The sequence below is a fragment of the Hyaena hyaena genome, unplaced genomic scaffold, assembly GCF_003009895.1.
Source record: "Hyaena hyaena isolate Hyena2069 unplaced genomic scaffold, ASM300989v1 scaffold_113, whole genome shotgun sequence".
In the NCBI taxonomy this organism is placed as follows: Eukaryota; Metazoa; Chordata; class Mammalia; order Carnivora; family Hyaenidae; genus Hyaena; species Hyaena hyaena.
In genome coordinates this window covers 2,400,751-2,420,096 of record NW_024080745.1, presented here as the reverse complement: position 1 = coordinate 2,420,096, position 19,346 = coordinate 2,400,751, and the positions used below count along the sequence as shown (strand labels likewise).

General features: G+C 34.9%; 1 protein-coding gene across 7 annotated transcripts in view; it reads right to left on the bottom strand.

Moving 5' to 3' along the window:
- Positions 1-7,463: 7,463 nt before the first annotated feature.
- The window catches only part of VEZT (vezatin, adherens junctions transmembrane protein), a 64,184-nt gene continuing 52,301 nt past the window's right edge, over positions 7,464-19,346 (bottom strand). For 4 of the 7 annotated variants that reach the window (XM_039236596.1, XM_039236597.1, XM_039236598.1 and 1 more), the window contains 4 exons: positions 19,140-19,333; positions 14,548-14,648; positions 12,717-12,924; positions 7,464-9,030 (listed from right to left, as the gene is read on the bottom strand). In XM_039236596.1, coding sequence (XP_039092527.1) covers positions 8,510-9,030; positions 12,717-12,924; positions 14,548-14,648; positions 19,140-19,333 — 1,024 coding nt within the window. In that variant the 3' untranslated portion in view covers positions 7,464-8,509. Of the gene's footprint in view, positions 9,031-9,193; positions 10,111-12,716; positions 12,925-14,547; positions 14,649-19,139; positions 19,334-19,346 lie in introns of those variants that run through there. The other 3 variants (XM_039236599.1, XM_039236600.1, XM_039236602.1) reach the window with 1 other exon arrangement.

Genomic DNA, 19,346 nt, shown 5'->3' with positions numbered 1-19,346 from the left:
ATGTTAAAAGAGAATGCAAATGCCCCTCAAATACTGAGAACACTCACTGTACATAAACATAAGATTGGTTTGTAGATTTCAGGCTATGTCAACAAATAGTCACCTATGCTTACAGATCAGTGCACCGATACAAGTTGCTGATGTTAGAACACTGTCATATTTGGGTGAATGCAAAATGTCATAAATTCTGGAAAAAACTGATATAAGGCTCACCCATTTAACTGTAATATAGTTCTTTAGAAAAAAAATTAATCAGAAGAACTGAGGCATAAATTAAAAGTGAATTTATAAGACAGTAAAGGCATTTAAATCATTTGACATTAAAAGGAATAAAAATCCAAAGATCTTTAGATCCAAGGTTTTATCAAAAAAATATATACCTAGGCAATATTAACATGTATAGTTTTTTGATTTATGCAAACAGGAAACACTGTGCAAAAAAGGAAAACACTGAGAAGGGTAATTAAAATACGATTTAAAAAGCAAAAATAAAAGAATCCATGGGATGAAGCATCTATGTGATGAAGGTAGTACAGAACTAATCTCAGGGTTGAGTTCTTCAGAATGAGCCTCAAGCTCACAGACCTATTTTAAAGGATAACTCATTGATCCAATTTTTCTGGTGACAAGGCTTGGAGGAACAGCACAATTTGGGGCTCTTTTCATAGTTGGAATCCCTGATTTGTCTGTAATTATTTCACACATTTCCATTGTGTATCATAACCTTTGGGCTTGGTGTCTTTTCATAAATCCTGTCCTCAAACTAAATAAAACAGCAATGTCACAGTTATGATGGGAGACCATATGATGAATCAAGTAGGTCACAATCTTTTAAAAACCCAGAGCAGCAGGGAACAAAATTTTAAAAAACTTAATAAAACCTTTATTCTGCAAAATACTTCAGTAACCATGATGTATTAATCCATTTTCACTCTATCATGCTTTTCACCAACCATACCAGATTCTGAAATGTAGGCTACAATGAGTCTGAAATGATGCTGTTCTTCCCAGATATGAACCCTAAAAAAGCAAGCTCAAAGCAGTGTGGTAGATTCAACAAAATTAAAAGAAAAAAGACACTGGTCTCCAGAAAGCAGATTTTAAAATTACTCAGCATTGGAGCCAGAGGGAAAAGACCAAATGCCTTTCAGAAATGATGCATAATTAAACAAGACTGTTAATCATATTGTTGAGTAGAAAGTGTTCGAGAAAAACAAACAAAAGAAACCATTAATTTGGGGGAGAAATTTTTTTTATGACTAAGTCATTTAACCATAAAATAGAAATAACATAAGTTACAAGAACAATTCTACTAGCAATTAATAATAACCATATTATATATCACATTTCTACTGTGATCAATTACTATAATGTCAAAGTCTGGTAAAACCTTATCTCGTTACCCACTTTCATTCCTCTAATTTTAGAAGGATTAAGGTACCAATTTTTGCTAAAATGTAGGCACACGTACAAAAAAAGTGAGTTCTGGTGAACGTAGGATGTCTAGTCAGCCTCAAGTTATCTTCAGTCTTCACACTCTTGATGTTCCAGGAATGATGCGCGAGTTTAGGTTGGTTCTAGGATAGGCCCAGGGGCCTGGTTTGATCTGGGATCCCTGGGACCATACCTAGAACAAACCCAAACAAAACGAAATTCCTTGGGAGTGCTTTCAGTTCAGGTGACTTCTGGGCTTTTCACTCATATGGACCTCCAGGGCTGTACCAGACCATACAATCTTTAAGGAAGGGAAGCAACATTTCTGGAGTTTTCTGTACGTTGCCAGGTGCCATACTGTGCAGAAAATACTTCGACTTAAAAATGGAATTAATTTTAAGCTTTATGTGGAAGGGGAGTTTCTTAGAATATCATAAAAAGTAAACTTATAAAAGTCATGCTTTACTTTTAGAAAAAATTTCAAAGATGAAATAAACTTATTTTGTAGGTAACCAACCTTTAGGAAATGCTATAAAAGTGAAAAATGTAAAGTTCAAAACAATAGAGTTATCCTTTATCTTAAGAAACTCTTTAGATACAAATATGATGAGAAATATATACTTCTACAACAATGGCTCATAGAATATACCCACTTTGAAAAGCAATGTATCAGAAGTATACACAACTTAAATGCTGTCCGTTTCCACAACGTGTTTGATATGTTCCAAATGAAATTAGTAAATAGGAATGAAACAAATTAATTCAACTTCTGACAGGTTAAAATATATTAAAACATACAGCATTTAAAAAATACCATATGCATTTTAATTTATGACACATTTTAGGATTTCCATAACATTAACTCCTTATTCATGTTATACCTTTGTATATGTGAATTCTGGAAACAATTCATTCTCTTTTCAATTTATAGCAATTATACTTTCCCCTTACAACAATACTCAAAGAGAATTTCTCTCTTTGTACCACCAACCAGAGGCTGGTGTCATGACTATTCTGTAATGGCAGTCTCAAAGAAATGAGTTTGGATCATCTATTTTTAAGTGAATATTATATCATAATTCCCTTCCAGTAGCATATGAATAATGTTAAGCTATGAGTCATGGCTATAGGCTGATTTTCCAATTACCCTGTATATGATGGATCAACGTATGGACTAAAACATAATCAGCCTACTGGTAAAACTAAGTTATTCAAAGTGAGGGTATCCCTTTCTAAACAGATTTGAATTTTAGTTGTGAACATTGTAATATGCAAATTTCATGTTTATTTTTCATTCAAGAAAGAAAAATCATCATGTTTACTTAACATCAAATGATAAACTCGCAAAACATAGAATGACACTGGGTAGTTAGTCATTTAAATATCTGTCAGTATCATTAGCTCTAACACTGATAACTTTTGGCAAACTTTTAACATACATTGCGTTGAATACAAATAAAGATATTGTCTTAAAATCCTGCACGATCGAAGAATAAATCCTTTGTGGTAAAACTGTCTAGAGACTAAAAATCTTACTACTTCTCAGTTCTCTGGGATACCAATCATGAAAGTTTTCTTATTTTCCAGGACTCAACCTACTTCATGTTTCAGAAATGAAAACACATTTTCTCTAAAAACAAAACCAAAGTAACAACAAAACCAACCTAGCCAAAGAAATTCTTAGCAACATGTGGTATCTGATTCAATTAGAAAGTACTGTAGAAAATGCTAATTTGAGTGGGCTGGTTTTAATCAGAGCCAAAAAATTAAAGAATAGAATATAGAGAAGGTAAAGTATAGAAACATAATAGTTCCTTTTGTACAATAACACCTCTTCTATTTTGAGAGCAGATACCTAATTTAGTAACTTCCCTTAAAGATAGCAATGAAATGGGTAATGAGTAACAGATATCCATGCATTTAAGTATAATCCAGTTTTTAAAGTCTTCACTGAGTCAATTTATTCTTAATTTTAACATTACTCTAGCTGTCTTAGTTACCTGGTTTCCAAAACCAAAACAGACAAAAGGAGCATTACGAAGGTGGAGAAAGGCCATTGCTACAGGCACACTTAAGCAAGCAGTAATTGGAGAAATTGGAGGAATCAAAACTGCTATTAGAAAACAAAGACAAGAAATGAAAAAAGCACATGGGAATAGAGCCATTTAGTAAAAGGGCATATAGCTCTTAGTGCCTTAATTAGAATATCACAGTATAACTGTTGTTAATAATGATAATTTTGACAGCAAAGATTTAAATGATTTTCATATACTGTTTCAAAAGATAGCAATGCATATTGTTTTAAAAAGATCACCTTCAGAACTTATTCTGAAAATTTTTAATGCTTAAAGGGGTTTAAGTTCTATAGAAAACTGGGATATCTAGAATGAGTCATTCTACAAATATTCAGTTAGCCAGTTCTTTCTAAATTAGCCATGCATGTTTAGTCTCAAACCTATAGTTCTAGAATATAAATCTTGGTGGACAGAGTGGAGTCACATTTATAATTCTCTAAGTTTTCAGTCTGTGTCCTATGCTAGGAATAATGAGCAAAAAAAAAAAAAAAAAAATTAACATTTTCCTAAAATATACACAATGATTTATACAAAGATGAGAGTCAAATTCTCTTTTATAGCTGAATTCATTAATGGAAAGTCCTAGAAACACCAACATATAAAAAATGAATTAATACTTTCAATATATGGCAATCACATATTCAACCAAGTATTTTTAGCAAGTTCTTAGTAAAGAATGAACAGGCAAACAAAAGTATGCTAGCCTTAGCCTTCTTTCAGTCTACACTTATTTTAGACACAATTCTAGCAAGTTTGACAAGCTGGTTTCTCAGCCCACAGCAGATGAGAAGTAGCAAATTACGGACCTACTGCAAGAGGCAGGCACACAAGACAGCAGCAAAAAGTGACAGCTGATTTTAAGGGAAGATAGAGAAACTGTGAAAACCAGACCTGGTTCAAAAAGCACAGTACTGCAGGGTCACAGAGTAAAGGGGTCTAGAACATTATGTATCTCAGTTGCTCCTGAGGGTGCATTTCTGTTTTGTTACCCTGTGAGAGGAACTGATATCCTTAAAGATGACAAAGAAAAAAGTTAAATTATATCCTAAATATTCTAGAAAAAAGTACAGAAAGTACATTCTAAAAATTTTCCTATTAAAGTATTAAAAAATGCCATGACTAAATGGATTTGCCTCAGTTACATGAAAAATTAAGTCATGCAAGTCAGTCACCTGTCAATAATGACTGTCAATTAATTACTTGTCAGTAAATTGTTAACTGAACTTAGGGTATTTTCCCCATATTTTCGCTTCTAGTATGTTTACACCTTCATTTTCTAATATAAGTGTGAATTACACAGATATGTTGTGATCCACAGAAGTGGAAGAATAATCAGTCTTTGCTTTGTCTGGTTTTCACTCATAGCATGCTATCTACTTTAGTTCCAATAACGAATCCGCTGAGCTATAGCACGGTCTCATGGCATTTAGTTCCTATTTCCTTGTTTTGTTTGGGTATGGAAACAATGTCCTATGATTAAACCAAATCAGCTGAATTTTTCCTCTCACATGATTTCTAATAATTTATCAAAATATTTTGTATTTTACATTACCCCTAGGGTCCCTTCCAATTAACACTCCATTGACTTAATCATTTTGTGAAATGTATCAAAACATAATTCTTTTTATGCTTTAACATTAAAAGCTCACCACCTTTATTATGTGAATCAGATATTACTGTTTATTTTATAAAGAAAATTGACCTACTTTACTAACATAATTATAACCAGATCTTGTTTTTCAGCCTCAAAAGTTTCACTTCTTTTTTAACTACTTCTGAGAAGTCAGAATTCACCAACATCATTTAGCAATCCAGAGAATTTGTTTTTTCCTGGAAAAACTCCCACATGACATTATTAGGTCAGCTGCACCCATTGCTTTTAAATGATGGATGTGATATTTAAACTCAGGGCTATCTATCCTTTGGTATTAAAGCCTTAAACTCATATTCTTAAATTTCCTTAGTAATTTGCCTTCAAAGTGTTTCTTCTGACTTGTCTCCAATAACTTCAGAAATCAAACCTGAGTCAATACATGAGTTCTTAATTAAATGTATTCAAACATACAATTTTAATGAAGTACAACTTTAAAGAAGACTTAACTAGTGAAGTCAGATAGTACAGACAACTTAAAAAATAAGCCAAAGATCACAAATCAAAGACCAGCAAGAGTCTGGCCCCAGGTATTCCAGATATGCAGGGTTTTAATGACAGCTGAAAAAATAAGAATTTAAGGTATGATAACCATTATTAGATCATTTACTACCATGACTTTCCTCACTGTAGGCAGAGCATAAAAATCTTGTCCTCAAGAATGACCCTAAATAGCTTCTGTCATGCATTCTTACATTAAGTACCGGCTCTGTCCTGGTAAAATAAATTCTGGAAATGTTCGTATCAAAAGCTGTCAGCATATTACTCTCAACAAGAATTATCCTGTCAAAATATCACTGTAAAATTTGGAAAGCGTGATTACAAGTTTTGCATCACAAAATATTTTTCCCAGGGGGCTTCTTTTAAATGGAGGATGTCAACTATTAAAACTAGTCAAAAGCCTGATAATACAAAGTGAAATATTCTTAGAAAAGTAATAAACAAGAATATCTACTTATATTACATTGGCGTATTTGTTTTTATTTCCTAAGGTACCCATGGCAAGGAAAGCAAAGTCCTAGACAGAGGTTCTTAGATTTAGCTGGGCATACACATCACCTAGGTCTCATCCCAAAATGACTGATTAAGAATGACTGGGAGTATGGCCCCAACTCTGCATTTTAAAAATAAGACTTCCAGTTTATTTTAATATAGGCATCCCATAAAAACAAAAACAAAAACTGAGAAACACTGACTTTTAGACTATTATAAGGGAACATTAGGAATATTCACAGGGAAGATAATATTTTATCTCAGCAATATTTTATAAGATGAAAGAAACTTTGAAAACCACACACAAAAAAGAACCTTCAATTAAGGTTCCAAGATCCTTATATTATGGTTTCGACAAGTAGAATCTTTGTGGACAAAACAGATCAGATTGGAAGATTACAAATTCCTCATTAAAATTAGTCTTTTAATCCTTAGAGAGCACTGAATAAAACTGATAAAATATTATGAAGATATTTTCCCCAAACTGGTATAAATAAAAATAATACAATAAAAGAATTAAAAATTATTAAACTCTAATTCTTCCTGTGTAAAGTGACAGATTAGGGGAAAGATTACCAAGTTTTTCCATTAATTGCTTCTTCTAAGTCCAAGTGGAAAAAGACTTGGCAAATTATGTAATATAAAAAGAAAATGTTGGGGTTCCTGGGTGTCTCAGTCAGTTAAGCATACGACTTCAGCTCATGATCTCATGGTTTGTGAGTTGGAGCCCCGTGTTGGGCTCTGTGCGGACAGCTCAGAGCCTGGAGCCTCCCTCAGATTCTGTGTCTCCCCCTCTCTCTGCCCCTCCCATGCTCATGCTCTCTCTCTGTCTCTCAATAATAAATAAAAAAACATTTAAAAAAAGAAAAAGAAAATGTTGCTATTTATGAATATAATTGCCAATTTCAAAACAAGATTATTTTTGAAATTTAGCTACTTCGAAGTGGTACTAGGCTGACCCTACGGAATTTCTAAGAACGTAATTATGGATAGTTCCAGAATTTTTGGCAACAAGCAGAATCACTTATAGTACACAAAGAATCTCTACTATTTATACAAAGCAGAACCAAGTTTTTCCTCAGGATAAAAATAAATTTTCTAAGATTACTAGAAAAATTTAAATAAAAATTCCTCATTACACATAAATCTACTGACTCAAAGTGCTAAGTTTACAGGAATCTGAATGTGTTTCTTAATTCTAAAGACAATCTATATTCATTGTGTAATTTCCTTTCTTGGACAGCAGCATAAATTATTATTCCTATACTTTCCTGAAATAATGTCTATAAACTGTCAGTGCATAGGAGCTATCGGTTTCAAGAAACAATATACTCCTGAAAATATCACATTTTGAAAATGCAATCGTGACACTGGACAATTTGGAAAGCAACCTCTTTTAAGAGGTAGTTTATAAATGAAGTACTAAGGAGACAAGGATGCTTTCCAGGAAGCAGGCAGGATGTTTCCAGAATCTCATTAAGGTGGAGAGAATATAGCCTCAGGCTAGAAATCAGCAGCTGAAATTGCTTGTGTTAATGGCACCTGATTATCTGTAGGCAAATAGATACAAAGAACTTTCTGCAAAGTTAGGGATGGGGCCTTGGACTGTAGGGATCGTACTTTGACATCATCTCTTTTAGTTATAACAGGAACAGAAGAAAAACAAAAAATAATTGAAAGGGTAATTTGTAAAACAGTACAATTTTTTTTAAAGATTATTAGGACATCTTAAAATTAACTACCGAATACACATATCAACAAGAAAACATAAAAAACACGTCATAATCCCTTTACTTTTGAAACTTTTTAGTTCCAAACCCCAGTACGCATTAATTTATGAATTCAATTTTTTTTTTATTCAGAACCTGTATCTTTGTTTTACGACTGGTATAAACAAAAATAAAATACAAACAAGTTGTTATTAACATAACAGCTGCAGCTATGAACTGCAAGAATACAGTAAAAAGGAGTCATACTAAATGTTAATGTTCTTGCAACAGAATTATCCCAGTCATTTTATGGTAGCAAATTCTGGCAAGAAATGATAAATTTGTTTCTTACTAAAAGTACCTAAAGCATTTCCAAGATAGATCAGCTGTGCTGCAAAAAAAAGAGCAGTTTATTCAAAAGAGCCCTTACCTTTCTCTTATTTTCCTAAAAGATTTGCCATTTACAGGTTAATTACTATTTTCAGATCAGTTGTTCAAACCCGGGTTCCTGCTGTAAATTCACATCTTAGCTTTATATATAGTAAACGTTAACACTCATTTTCCCTTTCTAGTGGATTATCTAGTCTTGAAGCTAAAACACTTGCATAAAAGCAATAATTTAAAATCCTCCATGTAAATCTTGGCTCCTACTTCTCTTGTACCTCATTTTCGTTTTCTTGTACTATTTGTTCTTCCTCCTCATCACCAAAAGTCTGTTCCTGCATGGTGGTAAAAGAGAGAGATCTGGCAGCCACTTCTGCAGCAAGACCAGCAGTGAAGGTAAAATCCGGTGACAGCTGGAGCCGTGCCAGCCTCTGCTTAATGGAAGGCTGTAGTAAATCCCCGGGAGCTGGATAGGCAGTGGACAGGGACAGGCTCCCTACGTCCGCCTGCTGAGATTCCTCTTCACTTTCACATTGGGAACACACTCTTTCTTCAGCTCCTTGGAGGAAGGCTTCATTTGCAGAATTGTCTTTATTTTTACCAGCTAGAGGGTTTTCACATAAATACTCAGTCCTACTACTTATTTCATTGTCAGCTGTGAAGGGTTTACTATTTTCCTCTTCAGTATCATTTTTACCAACTGTCCCCATATCTGAGTCCACTGATGGTTCTGAATTACTTATGGGTTCCACTGGGTCTACAGGAGAGAAGGATTTCAACACAGCTTCAAAGAAAAAAAAAAAGAAAGAAAGAAAAAGAAAAAAAAAGAAAGAAAAATAATAACTAAGGACCCAGCAATGATTTAAACTTTAATTTAAACTTCCAGTAGTTATTTTTCTAATAAAGGACAATAAATAAAAGCTAAATAAACCTTTCTATTACATCTATATAAATTTATAAATCCAGAGAACTTTGTAAGAGATAAAATGCCTAAGAAATGAAATGAGATGGGGTTTTAATGACGATTTTAAAACACCTCACATATTGTCTTATTCAAAATATTAAAGCAGTGGTTCTCAAAGTGTGGTCCCCAAACCAACAGCATCAGTTATTTGGTAGAAATGCAAATTCCCAGGCCCCGCTTGGACCTACTGAAGGGCAAACTGTGAGTGAGGCCTGGCTGTGTTTACAAGCCCTATGCTGGAGCCCTATGCTGGACTCTGATGCACACTGAAGTTTGAGAACCATCTTATGAAGGAATAAGCATGGTTTTTACTGATGTGTCAGATAAAAGGCCTAAATAAACCAGATAATAATCATATCTTCAGCACATATATATTTACAAGTTAAAACAGTGTGGGAAAAAAAATGCACACAATGCAACTCACTTGCCAACCACCTAACAAGACCCTGATGAAAGAAAAGCTGCAACTTCCACACATTTTCTAATGTCACAGAAAAGTATGAAACAAAATAAAATCTGTATTCAAGATCAACTACTGTACAAAGCATAATACATAAACATTATATCCATACGGCAGGAGTTGTCCTTTCAGGGAAAATGAAGTTTTATTTAGCCCCTCTTGATGTTAGTAGGCAGTGGGTTGCTTGCTAGGCAGTCTCTCCTCCCAGTATGAGGGGTTAGTACAATACAATATATTAGGAAGCATGACGGAAGAAAAAAAAAGTGCTTCTTGAAGATCTGGCGTTTATTTAAAAAATAATTTGTAAAAGGTGTCCATTTCCAAGAAACAGATCCCTAAGCTGCAGTAACTCCACTAGAGAAGCAGCAACAACAGAAAACAATGGCCACAGCAGGTTCCAGTGTAGAATATCCCTCTCTAATTCCATGCGGACTTTACCCCTGTAGGCAGAGATGAAAACAACTCTGGAAGATGTACTGAAATTTTTCACGGAAAAAGCATTTTATGGTATCAGCAGCTTTTTACTTATTTTTCACACACAAAATCAGCATTACTGTGCTTTCTAATGTTAACCACCAAAAGCACATACCTGAAAAAAGACACATTTCTCTCCTTATATCTTTGCCCATATTGTCATTAGGATAATTTAAAAGCTGTACGAAGAAAAGACTAAACAATAAAAATGATACAAATGTATATACAATGCTATTCTCAGTCTTCGTGTACATTTTTAGGCAATAAATCTAGTTCTTAAAGAATGCAACATATATTAGATGTTGATTGATATTCCTAATTATTGCTAAATAGGGCAATATAATCTGTACGTCTGGAAGATCACGTATTAACGCTGTTAGAATGTAAGGCTCCAGGAGTACAGGGATTTTTGTCTCTTGATCTATGCACTAGGGATATAGCAGTAAACAGTGTCTCCGTAACTACTTGTTGAATGAATAATTTGTCAAATGAACACTGTGGGGGGGATAATAAAGCCCCTACTGAAAGAGACACAAACATTGAATGCATAGGAAAGAACAGGGCCTAAAACATTACTCTCAATTTCTGATTCATGTAGGCCCAATATACGAACAAGCAGGCTGCAGGAACTCTTTACAGCTGCACCTGGGAAGTTTTTAATCTGCTACGTATGTTGCTGCTCAAGACTTGGTTACAATTCCCTCCAGTACCCCTCTGGTGTGAGGGTGTGTAGTGGTGGGAGAGGTAGCAGGGCTGGACAGTTAGAGGATTCGTGGAGGAGCAACTGGTATAAAGGAAAGCTTGGCGGAGAAAACAGAATTCTTGGTAAAGGGATCAGCGTGTATGTTTTTATTTTTTTAAGTTTTTTTTTTTAAAGAAAACTCTATACCCATGTGGGGCTTGAACTCATGACCCTGAGATGAAGTCTCATGCTCTACTGACTGAGCCAGCAAGGCACCCCAGCATGAATGTTTTTCATGAATAAAAATAATAAGGTTGTGGAACCACAGTCTAATTAGATAAATATAACCCGAGGAGGATATCTATATTAGAAAGAGTGATAACTATAATTAAATATGATGAACTCATATGATAGAGAGACTTGAAACCAGGGAAAAGAGTTTAGATTTAATAGAGTAGGAAAGGAGGAACCACTGCAGGTTTTAAAGACAGAGAGCTATCACGGGGCGCCTGGGTGGCTCAGTGGGTTAAGCATCCAACTTCAGCTCAGGTCATGATCTCATGGTTTATGGGTTCAAGCTCCAGGTTGGGCTCTCTGGTGACAGCTCAGAGCCTGGAGCCTGCTTCGAATTCTGTGTGTTTCTCTCTCTCTCAAAAATAAATAAACATTAAAAAAAATTTTAAAAACAGATTGAAAGCTATTATCATTGTGCTATTTGAGAAAAATCTGGAGGCAGCCTGCAAGGACAGAAGCTAGCTTAGAAGCTTAGATGCCATCTTCTAAGGAAAGCTTAGAAGAAAAAGGTACTGAAAATAGAAGTCAGCTGGGACACCTGGCTGACTCAGTACAGCATACTGACTCTTGATCTTGGGGTCGTTGAGTTTGAGCTCTACACTGAGGGTAGAGTTTACATAAAAAAAGAAAATGGAGGACAGTTAAGAGGCTATTACAATATATGAGCATAATTTAATAAGGACCTGGGCTATAAAGGGTGCCAGTGGGAAGATGAAGGATGAAATCAAGAAAGGTATATCGGGACAAGGGAGAATGGTAGGGGTCCTAAGAGAAGAAAATAGAACCTTGAGGAACTTTCCAGAAGTATAGGTAATCTATACACTTCTAGTGAAAAAGAGAATGGGAAAGGAAGGCATTTGATTTTGAGGTTTCATGTAAATACTCTAAAATGGAAGAGGAATCCCACTCTACCTCTTGGAAATCTACAGGAGTTAATTTCTCAACTAGAAATTAGGTAGTCTGACACTGTCAAGTTTTAAGCTTCCCCTCATTCGTTCCCTCATCTCCCATGAAGTCTAACTAAAGAAAGCAGTGGGAAACATAAAGAAACTAATGCTAATTGTCAGTACTGTCAAATCATCCAGTTTTGTCCATATCCAAGTATAGAGACAGCTTGTGCAGAGTACCTCCTCTTTTCCCATCTACTAAAGTGTTCAAACCAATTGAGTAACCTTAATGATGGAGCTAACTGGCCTAGGTCTTAATCCATTTGTTTCATTGATGAATGTATAGTTATTAATTTGATGCTTCATTGAGGTATTTATAATATCAACATAAAGGAAACAGAGTTTAAAATCTCAAATTCACTAAATTTGAAAACATTCTAATTTATTCAACTCACTGCCCATTCCAAAAAAATATTAGTAAAACATCAAATTACTGATGAAAAAGTTTGATTTCATATTCCCAATTTGATTATATACCTACTCTTTTATTAATCATATTGATTTTGTGTCTAGAAGAAAAAGTACTATACTTGCTGATAGATCCCTAAAATTAAAGCTATAAGAATTATATAGCTAAAATAGGATTCATAGTTCAAGAAAAAAGAATCCCTACATTAAAATAACCTTTTACTCTGAAGTCAGTGCTTACCATGATCACTAAATAGAAGTTGCTTCCACTTCTGCCTTTCCGCCTCTGATGCTTTAAATCCCAGCACAGATTTTAGTTCTTGGAGTACCCTTTTGGATTCTTCATGCTCACGCTTCTGTCTCTCTCTGTCTTCTTGAGACAAGTAATAAAAATCATCCTTTCTGAAATCACTGTCCATATCTATATCATCTACGTATGCTTCTAATTCCTGAAAATGAATACAGAAAAAGCACTTTACATCAAGCAGACAATTTTCTAGTAGCATTCATTAACTTGTACCTACCCATCTCCAAGATTAAACAATGAAGACTCTTGGCACAGGTCACTAAAGCAAAGGTGGGCAAACAAAGCAAACATATTATTATAGATAAGATGAAGTGTTAAAAAAAAAACTTAGCAGTTGATAATGAAAGGGATTATGGATAAGAAAGTTTAATAACTTCATTTTCTGTTCTAATACTATCCTATAGATCTAGTCAAGATTACAGTTATTGGCTCTGCCAAAACAAATCAAAATTAGAAGGGCTGGTGGTTTGGGGAAGTGGTCAGGTATATTAGTCTTCTTGTGGCTGATATTTGTGGTTCTTTCTGACTTCCCAGGAGGTCTGAACACTATTCCTGGAATTGGGGAATACCTCTTCTTATGGTTCTTTATATCACTAAGGCACAGATTAGGCTCCTTGCTTACCCAGCCTCCCCTGTAGTTATGATTCAGGCAAATGACACGGGATCCTATAATCGGATGTATATAGATCAGATCTGACCCTGAAGTTTGTTATAAGGGAAGCAGGCATATTAAGGAATCCATTCGGGCAAAAATGGTGGCAGATCAAGTTTCCAGAGGTAGAGGTTCTAAAGGTAGTTTTTATTTTTCAGCAATGATGGAGCAAGTGACAATGTATGCAACCAGTGACTTGGCAGTGATGTTGCTGGAACTGGAATAGTTCTTTTGAGTACATCTGAGTGTTTACCCCAGCCTAGTTCAAACATGACTATGTGGCCCTCAGAGATATTCTCTCAGTCATCTACTGGTTTTTTTAAACGAATTTGTTGTTTGTTAAACTACACACAATTGGTCTCCCTTTGCAATTAAGAATACTGAGTAGACAATATGACTGAAGGAAAAAGTTTTCCTTAGGATAAGCAAAAGAAATCTTTGTCAGTATCAAATGAAATTATTTAAAAATTGGTTGTTTTAAAAGTGAGGTATAACATACATGCTCAAATACACAAATCTTAAGTGTACAGGATTTTTACATATGTATACAGACTGGTAACCACCACTCACATTTCCAGTATTACAGAAGGTACCGCTGCCAATGGGTTAATTTTTAATGTGTTTAATCACTTTTAAGTATCTCAGAAATAGATAGGAAGATACAAATAACATGAAAACTTGCTGGTAGGGGCACCTGGGTGGCTCAGTTAGCTGGAAGTCCAACTTTGGCTCAGGTCATGATCTCACCTGTTTGTGGGTTCAAGCTCTGCATCAGGCTTGGTGCTGTCAGCACAGAGCCTGCCTCAGATCCCCTGTCCTCCGCCCACCCCTCCCCATTCTCTCTCTCTAACCCCCCATCTCAAAAGTATATAAAACATTGAAAAAAAAACTTTACAAAGATTTGCTGGTAGATTCAGTAGATTCAAACTCAAGGTACTAAGAACTAATTATTTGATATCAGTTCAATATATTGTATTGTAATTTTGAAGCTCATCACAAACACAAATTTAACAACTTACTCAATAATTATCCACACCACTTACAGAGAAAGACAGGTAAGCTTTGTATGGGAAACTCTTCTTTAGGGGGAAAAAAAAAAGTTTTCACCATTACCTGCTCCTCAGGGATTGGATCTTTGTCTGCGATGTGTAGAGCTGGCTGCGTCAAAGGTACCACAGTACAACGTGGGTTTTCACATACCATTTCAGGTGTGCCTTAAAAAGCAACAGGCCACACAGAAATGAGTGAACATCTAATTAAAAAAACATTCTTAGTACTAATATTTTGCCAATTTCATAGGCCAACTTGTTCTTATTATAACTTTCAATTTGTAAAGTATTGTAAAGTTAACAACGGTAATAGTAGATTTACAATTTAAGTTAAACTCTTGGAGGAGAAACTTGTTTTTCTCTCCCTTCTTCACCTCCCATAGTATCTGGTACACAAGGTACTCACTCTCTAAATACTCGCTAAACAAATCAACTTTTGTTCATGGCATGGGAAGTCTCAAGACAGATGATCACTCTTCCCCACAAAAAATAAACTTCAATCTTACATTTCCCTTATATTATTTTTATTCTCAGAAGTTAGAATTGGAAATGGGTTTCACAAGTAATATCTTGAAAAGATCACCCAGATGTTAACTTTAATTACTTAATACTGGTGTTTGGTATCTAATCACAGGGTTCTCATATTCTCATATCCAGCTCTCTACCTTTCACTATTATCTCTCTACTTAAAAAGAAGTTAGGCTTAGGGCACCTGGGTGGCTTAGTTGGTTAAGCATCCAACTCTTGGTTTTGGCTGAGGTTATGATCCCTCAGTTTGTGAGTTAGAGCCCTGTGTTGGGTTCTACGCTGACTGTGGAACCTGCCTGGGACTGTCTCCTTCTCTCTCTCTGCCCTTCTCCTGCTCACTTTCTCAACATAAATAATAAACATTAAAAAAAAAAAAAGTAGGCTTTAGGGGTGTGTAAGTGGCTCAGTCAATTGAGTGTTCGACTCTTGGTTTTGGCTTAGGTACGATCTCACAGTTCGTGGGCGGGAGCCTAACATCGGTCTCTGTGCTGACAGTGCAGGGCCTGCTTAGGATTCTCTCTCCCTCTCTGGCCCTGCTCGTGCTCGCTCACTTACTTTTTCTCTCTCTCTCAAAGTAAATAAACTTAAAAATAAAAAAGAATTAGGCTTTAAACATCTAGATTTCTACCTTTCAAAATTAATGATAGATAACAGTTTGGGACCAGGGTTGGGGGAAACTCCTGGCTGTCAAGGGCTAATATGGACAAAACAAGCTAGACTGGAATGAGACAGGATGGGAAGGACTCTCATTAGGTGTCAGTCAGCAGCAATGTGGCTTAGGAGATAGTCCATATTGTCAGGTGACTGCTTACATACAAGGCATTGAATAAATTAGTTAATACTAAAGACAATGAGAGCCAAGTTTCTCATGGTGGTACAAATATACAGAGGGAGAAGGACAGAAAGAACCATGGAACTGAATTGGAGGTATTGGTGTGAGCCCATGGTTTACAACATATATGGACAGATGTAGAAATATATATGTATAAGTGTATATACACAGATATATTTCACTGCCCTCTATACTGAATACTGGTAAAAAACAATAACATCCCAGTGGCTATGAGCATACTTAGCACCCACATCTTGGTTTCTAAATACCATTTTTCTATTAAAAGGAATGAGGGCTTGTTGGAGACATGGCTGATATTAGGGCTAGGGGCAAGGAAAGTATAAAGAACTGATCAAAAAATGATTTAAAAAATGACACAAGCCTTAAACGGGCTCCCTCTTGTCAAACTTTGTACAATTTGAGCAACAAAATAACAAATTATGATCCACAGAATAAAATAAGAATCCATACATCCATATTGACATAAATTAAGTAAAAAAGGGGGATGCTTTGCTTCACAATAGAATGCCAACTAATAAGTGTAAAAGGAAAAATGGAATTAGAAAATTGCCATTTGCCAACCATCACAGTAATATCTAATTCAGGCAGGAACCACCAATGGATGCTAAAACTAGTGGGTGAAAAAAATTTAAGCTGTTTTATTTTACTCAAAAACATTCACTCTTTTTTGTATATAATTTTATGAGTTTAGACAAATTAGTCATACAATCACCACTACCACCACAACTAAGATATAGAACAGTTCCATCACCTCAAAACATTTCTTATGCTATTCCTCCTTCCATATCCAACTCCCGGTAACCACTGGTACATTTGCTGTTCCTATTAAATTTTACTATTTTAAGAATGTCATTTAAATGGAATCATAGACTATGTAGTGATTTGAGTCTGGCTTCTTTTGATTAACACAATGCATTAGAGATTCCTCTGTCTTAATGATATTATCAGTAGTTCATTTCATTTTTTATTGCTGACCAGTATTCCATTGTGTGGATGGATAAAAAAGTTTATCTATTCACCAGCTGAAGGACACTTGGTCTGCTTCTAGTTCTTAGTGATTATGAATAAAGTCATTATAAACACTTGTTTATAGATTTTCATGTGAACATTAAATTTTTATATCCTGTGAGTAAATATTTGGAATACTAGTGCGTCATATAGATTGTATATGCTTAATATTGAGTAAATATTTGATGAGGAAAGGATATTTATATAACCTCAAGGTATTTTTTTTGAAATAAATACTTATCATGAAAGATAAGAAAAGCTATAATGAATAAAGAGCATAAAAGCTAAATGCCAGGTGTAATCTGAACATATAAAATTACTATTGGATCAATCAGTGAAATTAGAATGGGATCTGTGGATTAGAGAGCAATGTTATATCTGTGCTCATGTCCTGATTTTGATGGTATATTGTGAGTATGTAGGAGAATGTCCATTTTTAAAAAATGCAAACAGAAGATTTAGGGGTAATGTGGTCTCATGTCTGCATCTTACTCTCAAGTGGTTCAGAATAATACCACCAAAAGAATGTATACACAGATACACAAGGAGGTAAGGCCAATGTGGTAGAATGTCAACAAGTGAGGAATATGGATGAAGGGTACTGTGAATTATTGTGATATTCTTACAGTTTTGAAATAACTTAAAAAGAGCTAACAGCTGGGGCACTTGAGTGGCTCAGCTGGTTGAGCATCCAACTCTTGATTCTGGCTCAGGTCATGAACTGACGGTTTGCGAGTTCGAGCCCTGTATTGGGCTCTGCATGAGCCTGCTTGGGATTCTCTCTCTCCCTTTCTCTCTGACCCTCACTTGCTTGCACAAATGTGCATGTGCACACACTTTCTCTCTCTCTCTCAAAATAAGTAAATTAACATTAAAAAAAAAAAAAACAAGCTAAGAGCTAAAGCACCTGCTTCTTAAAAAAATCATAAAAATATTTTATTCAAAGTTGTGTAACCATGGCCACTAGGAGCATTTTACAGAGAAAAGTTCGAGAATGACTTGATTTTAATTCTTATCGTTATCATCTATAAGCAAAAGCCACATATAGAGAACATAATGGCTTATCACCTGCCCAATGATTTGGAGATGGTTTTAACAATTATGTTTAAGTGTCTAACATTCAACATCTGTGTATGCTAAGGGGAGGGATGAATGGGATGTATCTTTTAATACCCAGTGGTGTTCTGAATGTTTCTATTTAAAGAAAGTGTACTCAAAAGCTCTAGACTTAAGTCATATCAGAAAGTTTAACATGCATAAGTATTTGCACATATTAAAAAATCCTTGGCAAATTTACCCTTTGAAGAAAAAACTTACTTGCCAATTACATTTTAGATATAAAATGACTAACAGGATGATAAAGCATTAATCATCTTTGCCAGCAATACAATTTCTATACATAAATCTGATTAATTTTATCATAAAGGTACAAGGGATAAACATGGTATTGGTCAGTAACACAAGTTCAGAAATTAATATGCCAAATATATATAATGAAATTAGTGATTAGTAAAAATGGGTCAAATTAAAGCAGTTTTAGGGAAAATTTGAAGATTGCCCATTTGCTTAGCATACAAGGCATTCCAATGTTACCATTAAATAATGGCACTTAATACATTTTAGACCCTCAATAACAAACATGCAGCACCACCTATTATAGCAGTTATTTACTATTTATGAATAACTGAACTGTTTTATTTTAAAAGCAATATTCAATTTCTGGCCCCTAACTATCACACTCATTATTATACTAATGGAAAAAGAGTTCCTAAAAGTTCTAATTATTAAATACTACCTCTTAAAATCTATTCCTTCATTATTATTATTATTATTTTTAATGTTTATTTTTGAGAGAGAGAGAGACAGAGCATGAGTGGGGAAGGTGCAGAGAGAGAGAGACATAGAATCTGAAGCAGGCTCGTCAGCACAGAGCCAACGTGGGGCTCAAACTCGTGGACCACAAGATTATGACCTGAGCCAAAGCTGGACAGTTAACCAACTGAGCCATCTAGGTGCCCTTCACTTAAGTCTTTTAAAAGGAGGTATATGATTCAGAGAACTTTAAATTATATTCACTTATTGTTTACAAAATAAGAGCCAGACTTTATATTCAATTTATACGTATAAGTTCAATTTTCTTTTAGTAAATTAAGAAGTTTTGTCATGTCACTTTCATTGTGGAGATGAGAAATCTACCTAATAAAATCCTACTGGAGTGGAGTAAGCATGTCTGACAAGTGTATATGAAAGGAAGCAGTCATTGGTACCTTTTCTATCTGTGTTTCTTCGGAGCAGTCGGTCCACTTGAGAAATGGCCTCTTCCCAGCAATTGTTGCTTGCCTGAACATGGGGCTGAATCAACTTTAACTTCTGTTCTAGAATTTGGTAAGATTCTGATACTAGTTCTTGTGTTTCTTTAGTACAAACAAGCTTTTCAAGTTCATCTTCAAGAATTATTACCCTGAGTAATAAAG